The sequence below is a fragment of the Pseudorasbora parva genome, chromosome 24 (genome assembly GCF_024679245.1).
Source record: "Pseudorasbora parva isolate DD20220531a chromosome 24, ASM2467924v1, whole genome shotgun sequence".
Classification (NCBI taxonomy): domain Eukaryota; kingdom Metazoa; phylum Chordata; class Actinopteri; order Cypriniformes; family Gobionidae; genus Pseudorasbora; species Pseudorasbora parva.
In genome coordinates this window covers 516,384-526,383 of record NC_090195.1, presented here as the reverse complement: position 1 = coordinate 526,383, position 10,000 = coordinate 516,384, and the positions used below count along the sequence as shown (strand labels likewise).

Genomic DNA, 10,000 nt, shown 5'->3' with positions numbered 1-10,000 from the left:
AATTGGTTTTCAATTTATTATCCTTTAAATGATCATTTATTTCTAATGCATGCTTGATGAGCAGAAGAAACGTCTTTCAAAAACATTACAGATAGTGACGTGTCCAAACTTTTGGCCTTTTTATTTATAATTTAATATTCTATTAAATCTCTGTCTAATTAATTGAAAACTTCATAAAAATGTATGAAAAGTTTACTTTTACTAAATTTTTACTGGTTTTTAGCTTTTCCAATTTCTATGTTTTCTGTTTGAATTTTTCTGAATATTAATCTTTTTAATCGTTTGCTTACATTTGAACAATCATGTTCAGATCAGTTGAATTCATAAAAACCTTAATGAACAAATGGATTAATTTTTACTGTAATAATGAAGTGTTTTCTTTCATCTGTTTCTTCTGGACTTATGATTTTACCGTTAAAGTTAAAACACGGCACAGAAGTGTTTATTAGTAGAGACAGGGGCGTAGCACCAAATTTTGGGCCCTGGGTACAAACCATCTTGCTGGGCCCCCGTACCATGTATGTGTATGTATAGAAAACGGACTTCCCTGCCTTGGGCCCTGGTTACTCAGTACCCTTTATCCCCCCAGTCCCACGCCCCTGAGTAGAGAAGACACTGAGAAATGCTCTTCTTACTCAGTATTTTTGTCTTGTTTCTAAATATCTAAAAATTCTTACATTAAGAAACATTTACTAGACAAGCAAAAATTATTGTCTCGTTTTGGGGAAAATAACTCAAAATGAAGAGAGTTTTTGCTTAAAATAAGATAAATAATCTGCCAATGGGGTGAGAAAAATAATCTTAATTCAAACAGAAAACAAGATTATTTTTCTCACCCCATTGGCAGATTATTTATCTTATTTTAAGCAAAAACTCTCTTCATTTTGAGTTATTTTCCCCAAAACAAGACAAAAATACTGAGTATTAAAAGCATTTTTTGCAGTGCGAATCGATTCGCTGATTCATAACCGTTTGAATCTTTATTTGAGGATTGAACACAAACGCGGAAGAGAAGCCAATGCTGAATAAAGTCGTAGTTTTTGTTATTTTTGGACCCAAATGTATTTTGGATGCTTCAAGAGACTCTAATTAACCCACTGATGTCTCATATGGACTACTGTGATGATGTTTTTATTCCCTTTCTGGACATGGACAGTATAGTGTGCATACACTTGCATACGCTCTCGGACTAAATATAAAATATCTTAAACTGTGTGTGAAGATGAACGGAGGTCTTACGGGTGTGGAGCGACATTAGGGCCACATAAATGACACTTTTGTGTGAATTAACCCTTTAAGTGTGTGTGATTTTTACTGTACAAAAGCGTCTATTTGCACGGCGTTTGTGACGCTGGAGATGTTTGGAGGTCAAGGATCCACAAACACTCCGATATTCCCTTTGAGTGAACAGATGAATAATGCCTTTTGAGAATAAAGCTGGTGTTGGTGTAGAGTATTGATCTAGAGCCGTCTCCTCAGATCAGCTCGGCCTCTGATCAGTCATTTGGTGTTTTTTCAGTGCCCGGTGCCGTCCCGATTGAGTCCATCCAGGGAAGCACATATGAGGAGAAGATCGCCCTCAAATGGAGAGAACCGCTCCAAACCTACGGCAGAATAAAACAATACGAGGTGAGTCCGAATCCTGTGTGTGTGTGTGTGTGTGTGTGTGTGTGCGCGTGTGTGTGTGTGTGTGCGTGTGTGTGTGTGTGTGTGTGTGTGTGTGTGTGTGTGCGTGTGTGTGCGTGTGTGTGTGTGTGTGCGTGTGTGCGTGTTTTGTCTGTTCGGAGCGGCGGCTCATTGTGTGCTGGGTTTTGTGATATTTCAGAAGCGCGTGACTCATTCTGCGCCGCTCATTGTTGCAGAACTTCATTTGTGGAAACTCCGCCAATTAAGCCGTCACGTCCATGTTACGAAATTACAATCTGTCACCGCGCTCGGCTTTACGGAAGCGTCAGGACTGAGATCTGAGCGCTTCCACAGAGGACCAAACAAAGCTCTGCCTCATTAAAGAAGTGTGTGTGTGTGTGTGTGTGTGTGTGTGTGTGTGTGTGTGTGTGTGTGTGTGTGTGTGTGTGTGTGTGTGTGTGTGTGTGTGTGTGTGTGTGTGTGTGTGTGTGGGCATGTTTTTGTGACATATGAGGACCCAAATGTGTATAATGCCATGGGTATGACACAGGTATTACAGGAGAGGGTGAAATATGAGGACATTACCCATGGCCCCACTTTACAAAAGGCTTATAAATCACACAGGAGGAGTTTTTATGAGAAAGGAAAAATGCAGAATGTTTCCTGTGATGGGTAGGTTTAGGGGCAGTGTGTGTGTGTGTGTGTGTGTGTTCTGTCATACTCGAGAGCTGGTGTTTCTTGTCATTTGGAGCAGCAGAGCATTCTGGGTGAAGTACTGTGCTCAGAAACAGTAATGATGGAGCACGACTGCGTCCTGATTGGCTGAGCAGCGTCTCTTAGCCCCGCCCTGGTTTGTGGTTTCTCCTAACCGTTATTTCCCAGCTGATGAGTCCAGTGGCGTTCCCTTAAACTGGGATCCGGATGGAGTGGCTTTAGCACCTGAATGATTTATTCAGATGGAGCCGCTCAGCTCAGTATTATAGGCACGAGGCGTCTCGTCTCCGGCTCCATCATAATGACAGATCATACGCAGACACACTTTCGGCGGCGCTGCTGTAGCCAATGCGGTCGTGCTGTGGGCGGAGCCTCTTCATCTGGCTCTCTGTGGACCAATGGGGTCGCGCTGTGGGCGGAGCCTCTTCATCTGGCTCTCTGTGGACCAATGCGATTGGGCTGTGGGCGGAGCCTCTTCATCTGGCTCTCTGTGGACCAATGCGATTGGGCTGTGGGCGGAGCCTCTTCATCTGGCTCTCTGTGGACCAATGGGGTCGCGCAGTGGGCGGAGCCTCTTCATCTCTCGACTGTAATGTGTTGTGTTTGTATCCTCAGGTCTTATACAAGGCTGTGAGCTCATTCGACCCTGAGTTCAATCGGGCCAATCAGAGTGGGACGGTTCTGAAGTCCACCAATGAGACGGCTCATGTGTTCACGGGCCTCTATCCCGGCTCCACCTACTCCTTCACCATCAGAGCCAGCACCGTCAAAGGATACGGGCCGCCCGTCATCACACAGTTCACCACCAAGATCTCACGTAAGTGTGTGTGTGTGTGTGTGTGTGTGTGTGTGTGTGTGTGTGTGTGTGTGTGTGTGTGTGTGTGTGTGTGTGTGTGTGTGTGTGTGTGTGTGTGTGTGTGTGTGTGTGTGTGTGTGTGTGCTCATATGTCCTCATATGTCCTCATATGTCCTCAGCTCCGCGTATGCCAGGATATGAGCAGGAGACTCCGCTGAATCAGACGGACAGCACAGTGACGGTTCTGCTAAAGCCGGCCCAGAGCAGAGGAGCTCCAGTCAGGTATAACTCAACCACATCATCATTAATAACTCATCATTCATTTAGATTTTCATCATCAATAATTCACTATTTTAGTCTATTTTACAGTACAATTGTAATTTACAAATAAGAGTTACAAACAGAGATAAAACAATAATAATACAAAAATAAATAACTTAATTAAATATGTGAAATAAAATTGCTAATAATCTTAATTTTTAATTTTAAAAAAATTAAAAAAAAGTATTAATATGTGAAATACAATTACTAATACAATTGTATTTTACAACAAGGATATATTTGTGTCTTCATTTTTCTAATTAGAATAAAATAATTAAAATAATTATACTTTTTTACATAAATAAATTCCTTGATATGTGAAATAAAATTAATAACATTTTATTGTATATTACAATACAATTGTAATTTTTAAAACAACAATAATATATTTGTGTCTTGTTTTATTATTAGGGTTAAAACAATAATAATACAAGTTATTAATTATAAATCAATACAATTTTATCTTATTTTACAGTAAAATTGTCTTCATTTTTATGATTAGTTAAAACAGTAATAATACAAATAATATTTTTGAAAATAATGAAACTAAATGAAATATATTTGTATTATTATGTTCATCATCACAATATTTTTATAAATAAATATAATAAATTAATTCATGTAATAATAAAAATAAATATTATAATATTATAATATTTATTCAATATTTTTTTTTGAATTATTAATTTTATGATTATTAACCTCTTAACTGCCACCGTCCCGCTAGCAGGACGCTTGACGCTCTTTTCCGTATCATATATTTTAGTAATCATCATAAATTCGAGATCATTCGAAAGCTTACGAACTCAAAACTCTTCCTGTGGAAACCATTTTGAAATCAGACCTTGCGTTACCATGGGAACCGTACTCTAATTTCTTCTAGCAGGCTCCTCCCCCTAGTGGGCGTTGTGATGTTTCATATTACAAGATGTATTTTAACGACTTTATGATCAAAATCTCTCTAATCTTGAATGCATATCAGTGGAAAGATCCGAGTCTCCAGGGTCCATATTTGGCGACTGTTTTATGATGGATGTGATATTTGGACACAAATTTACAGGAAAATGCATCAAAAAATAATCATTGGAAATTGAAAGACACCCGGTGGCTGTTTCTGGTACAGCGCCCGAAACACAATCTCATGGGAACTTTAATTTTTGTGATATCAACTTCAAATTTGGAACACAACATGGTTAGACACGTGGCTTTGATTTCAGAATAATTTGGTTTTTTGTTAACGTGTTTGTTTATGTGTGTGTTTTTTTTATTAACGTGTTTGTTTAATGCGTGTGTTTCTTAATGCGTGTTTGTTAACGTGTTTGTTTATGCGTGTGTATGTTAACGTGTTTCTTTATGCGTGTTTGTTAACGTGTTTGTTTATGCGTGTGTATGTTAACGTGTTTGTTTATGCGTGTGTATGTTAACGTGTTTGTTTATGTGTGTGTATGTTAACGTGTTTGTTTATGTGTGTGTATGTTAACGTGTTTCTTTATGCGTGTTTGTTAACGTGTTTGTTTATGCGTGTGTATGTTAACGTGTTTGTTTATGCGTGTGTATGTTAACGTGTTTGTTTATGTGTGTGTATGTTAACGTGTTTGTTTATGTGTGTGTATGTTAACGTGTTTCTTTATGCGTGTTTTTTAACGTGTTTGTTTATGCGTGTGTATGTTAACGTGTTTGTTTATGCAAGCGTTTGTTAACGTGTTTGTTTATGCGTGTGTATGTTAACGTGTTTCTTTATGCGTGTTTGTTAACGTGTTTGTTTATGCGTGTGTATGTTAACGTGTTTGTTTATGCGTGTGTATGTTAACGTGTTTGTTTATGAGTGTGTATGTTAACGTGTTTGTTTATGTGTGTGTATGTTAATGTGTTTGTTTATGCGTGTGTATGTTAACGTGTTTGTTTATGCGTGTGTATGTTAATGTGTTTGTTTATGTGTGTGTATGTTAACGTGTTTGTTTATGCGTGTGTATGTTAACGTGTTTGTTTATGCGTGTGTATGTTAACGTGTTTGTTTAATGCATGTGTTTGTTAACATGTTTGTCTATGAGGGTGTTTGTTAACATGTTTGTCTATGAGGGTGTTTGTTAACATGTTTGTTTATGCGTGTGTATGTTAACGTGTTTGTTTATGCATCTGTATGTTAACGTGTTTGTTTATGTGTGTGTTTGTTAACGTGTTTGTTTATGTGTGTGTATGTTAACATGTTTGTTTATGCGTGTGTATGTTAACGTGTTTGTTTATGCGTGTGTATGTTAACGTGTTTGTTTATGTGTGTGTTTGTTAACGTGTTTGTTTATGCGTTTGTATGTTAACGTGTTTGTTTATGTGTGTGTATGTTAACGTCTTTGCTTATGTGTGTGTATGTTAACGTGTTTGTTTATGCGCGTGTATGTTAACGTGTTTGTTTATGCGTGTGTATGTTAACGTGTTTGTTTATGCGTGTGTATGTTAACGTGTTTGTTTATGCGTGTACATGTTAACGTGTTTATTTATGCGTGTGTATGTTAACGTGTTTGTTTATGCGTGTGTATGTTAACGTGTTTGTTTATGCGTGTGTATGTTAACGTGTTTGCTTATGCGAGTGCTTGTTAACGTGTTTGTTTGTGCGTGTGTATGTTAACGTGTTTGTTTATGCATGTGTATGTTAACATGTTTGTTTAATTGTGTGTATGTTAACGTGTTTGTTTATGCGAGTGCTTGTTAACGTGTTTGTTTATGCGTGTATATGTTAACGTGTTTGTTTATGCGTGTGTGTGTTAACATGTTTGTTTATGCGTGTGTATGTTAACGTGTTTGTTTATGCGTGTGTATGTTAACGTGTTTGTTTATGCGTCTGTATGTTAACGTGTTTGTTTATGCGTGTGTATGTTAACGTGTTTGTTTATGCGTGTGTATGTTAACGTGTTTGTTTAATGCATGTGTTTGTTAACATGTTTGTCTATGAGGGTGTTTGTTAACATGTTTGTTTATGCGTGTGTATGTTAACGTGTTTGTTTATGCATCTGTATGTTAACGTGTTTGTTTATGTGTGTGTTTGTTAACGTGTTTGTTTATGCGTGTGTATGTTAACATGTTTGTTTATGCGTGTGTATGTTAACGTGTTTGTTTATGCGTGTGTATGTTAACGGGTTTGTTTATGTGTGTGTTTGTTAACGTGTTTGTTTATGCGTGTGTATGTTAACGTGTTTGTTTATGCGCGTGTATGTTAACATGTTTGTTTATGCGTGTGTATGTTAACGTGTTTGCTTATGCGAGTGCTTGTTAACGTGTTTGTTTGTGCGTGTGTATGTTAACGTGTTTGTTTATGCATGTGTATGTTAACATGTTTGTTTAATTGTGTGTATGTTAACGTGTTTGTTTATGCGAGTGCTTGTTAACGTGTTTGTTTATGCGTGTGTATGTTAACGTGTTTGTTTATGCGTGTGTGTGTTAACATGTTTGTTTATGCGTGTGTATGTTAACGTGTTTGTTGATGCGTGTGTATGTTAACGTGTTTGTTTATGCAGGTGCTTGTTAACGTGTTTGTTTATGCAGGTGCTTGTTAACGTGTTTGTTTATGCGTGTGAATGTTAACGTGTTTGTTTATGCATGTGTATGTTAACGTGTTTGTTTATGCGTGCGTATGTTAACATGTTTGTTTATGCGAGTGCTTGTTAACGTGTTTGTTTATGCGTGTGTATGTTAACGTGTTTATTTATGCATGTGTATGTTAACGTGTTTGTTTATGCGTGTGTATGTTAACGTGTTTGTTTATGCGTGTGTATGTTAACGTGTTTGTTTATGTGTGTGTTTGTTAACGTGTTTGTTTATGCGTGTGTATGTTAACGTGTTTGTTTATGTGTGTGTATGTTAACGTGTTTGCTTATGTGTGTGTATGTTAACGTGTTTGTTTATGCGCGTGTATGTTAACGTGTTTGTTTATGCGTGTGTATGTTAACGTGTTTGTTTATGCGTGTGTATGTTAACGTGTTTGTTTATGCGTGTACTTGTTAACGTGTTTGTTTATGCGCGTGTATGTTAACGTGTTTGTTTATGCGTGTGTATGTTAACGTGTTTGCTTATGCGAGTGCTTGTTAACGTGTTTGTTTATGCGTCTGTATGTTAACGTGTTTGTTTATGCATCTGTATGTTAACGTGTTTGTTTATGTGTGTGATCTCGACGCCAGGCCTTCTTGCCGTCTGTAGATAAGCACAAAGCCGATCTGTGGCTCGCTCTGGGTTTGATTACTCCTGCCTCTTCAGTCTCTCAGAAAGAGAGAACCTGTGTCCTTCTGATAGCTTCTCTCTGCTCTCGTGATGATAATGTCCGCCGTGATTCATTATTCAGCAGAACGTGATGTAACCTGTGAGGGATGATAAAAGCATCTGCAGAATGAATAAATGTAAATGTGAGTGTTATTGGAAACACTCGTCTCGTATGAGACGCTACAGATATAGATGTGAAATCGGACCTGCACTTACAGAAAGCATTCAGCTGAATCGTCCATCCTCTGCTTTAACTCCATTTTTAAAAGCCTCCATTAGGAGCAGAACATGGACCAGGATTGAGAAGACTTTTGACTGAGTTTAGAAAGGCAGTGGAGTTCACTCAAGCTGCGAGGAAAAGGGTTGTGTAATGTTTTTAAAGAGCTCTATTCTGCTGTTCTCCATCTGTCTTTAGGAGGAGTTCTTCTCTCTATCTTTTGGTTATGAAAGTGCTGCAGTTCAAGGTTCCTGATATGACCTCTGTTGGTCATATAATAACGCTCCTCATGGTCCTCTGTTGGTCATATAATAACGCTCCTCATGGTCCTCTGTTGGTCATATAATAACGTTCCTCATGGTCCTCTGTTGGTCATATAATAACGTTCCTCATGGTCCTCTGATGGTCACATAATAACGCTCCTCATTGTCCTCTGATTGTCTTATAATAACGTTCCTCATGGTCCTCTGATGGTCATATAATAACGTTCCTCATGGTCCTCTGATGGTCACATAATAACGCTCCTCATGGTCCTCTGTTGGTCATATAATAACGCTCCTCATGGTCCTCTGATGGTCATATAATAACGTTCCTCATGGTCCTCTGATGGTCACATAATAACGTTCCTCATGGTCCTCTGTTGGTCATATAATAACGCTCCTCATGGTCCTCTGTTGGTCTTATAATAACGTTCCTCATGGTCCTCTGTTGGTCATATAATAACGCTCCTCATGGTCCTCTGATTGTCTTATAATAACGTTCCTCATGGTCCTCTGATGGTCATATAATAACGTTCCTCATGGTCCTCTGTTGGTCATATAATAACGCTCCTCATGGTCCTCTGTTGGTCATATAATAACGTTCCTCATGGTCCTCTGTTGGTCTTATAATAACGCTCCTCATGGTCCTCTGTTGGTCTTATAATAACGTTCCTCATGGTCCTCTGTTGGTCATATAATAACGTTCCTCATGGTCCTCTGATTGTCTTATAATAACGTTCCTCATGGTCCTCTGATGGTCATATAATAACGTTCCTCATGGTCCTCTGTTGGTCATATAATAACGTTCCTGATGTGACTTTAGGAGCCGTTCCATTTTGGTTATTTTATGGTTACATGGGAACGTTCTAAAGAGGACATTTGGGACACTAACAGAGCGTTCCTCATGGTCCTCTGTTGGTCACATGGCAACGTTCCAAAGAGGACATTTGGGACATTAACAGAACGTTCCTCATGGTCCTCTGTTGGTCACATGGCAACGTTCCAAAGAGGACATTTGGGACACTAACAGAACGTTCCAAAGAGGACATTTGGGGCACTAACAGAATGTTCCAAAGAGGACATTTGGGGCACTAACAGAACGTTCCAAAGAGGACATTTGGGACACTAACAGAACATTCCAAAGAGGACATTTGGGACACTAACAGAACGTTCCTCATGGTCCTCTGTTGGTCACATGGCAACGTTCCAAAGAGGACATTTGGGACACTAACAGAACGTTCCAAAGAGGACATTTGGGACACTAACAGAACGTTCCAAAGAGGACATTTGGGACACTAACAGAACGTTCCAAAGAGGACATTTGGGGCACTAACAGAACGTTCCAAAGAGGACATTTGGGACACTAACAGAACGTTCCAAAGAGGACATTTGGGACACTAACAGAACGTTCCAAAGAGGACATTTGGGACATTAACAGAACGTTCCTCATGGTCCTCTGTTGGTCACATGGCAACGTTCCAAAGAGGACATTTGGGACATTAACAGAACGTTCCTCATGGTCCTCTGTTGGTCACATGGCAACGTTCCAAAGAGGACATTTGGGACACTAACAGAACGTTCCAAAGAGGACATTTGGGACACTAACAGAACGTTCCAAAGAGGACATTTGGGACACTAACAGAACGTTCCAAAGAGGACATTTGGGACACTAACAGAACGTTCCTCATTGTCCTCTGTTGGTCATATAATAACGTTCCTCACGGTCCTCTGATGGTCATATAATAACGTTCCTCATGGTCCTCTGTTGGTCATATAATAACGTTCCTGATGTGACTTAAGGAGACGTTCCATTTTGGT

The 10,000-nt window shown here is 39.0% G+C and overlaps 2 protein-coding genes across 11 annotated transcripts in view; both read left to right on the top strand.

Moving 5' to 3' along the window:
• Positions 1-10,000, top strand: part of ptprma (protein tyrosine phosphatase receptor type Ma) — a 357,435-nt gene that overhangs the window by 130,070 nt on the left and 217,365 nt on the right. For all 10 annotated transcript variants that reach the window (XR_010901392.1, XM_067434739.1, XM_067434742.1 and 7 more), the window contains exons 9-11: positions 1,520-1,629; positions 2,956-3,157; positions 3,316-3,418. Coding sequence is in view for 9 of the 10 variants with exons in the window: in XM_067434739.1 (XP_067290840.1) it covers positions 1,520-1,629; positions 2,956-3,157; positions 3,316-3,418 (415 nt within the window). In the remaining variant the exon portion in view is untranslated. The remainder of the gene's footprint in view (positions 1-1,519; positions 1,630-2,955; positions 3,158-3,315; positions 3,419-10,000) is intronic.
• The window catches only part of lrrc30a (leucine rich repeat containing 30a), a 327,751-nt gene that overhangs the window by 148,921 nt on the left and 168,830 nt on the right, over positions 1-10,000 (top strand). The window lies entirely within an intron of this gene.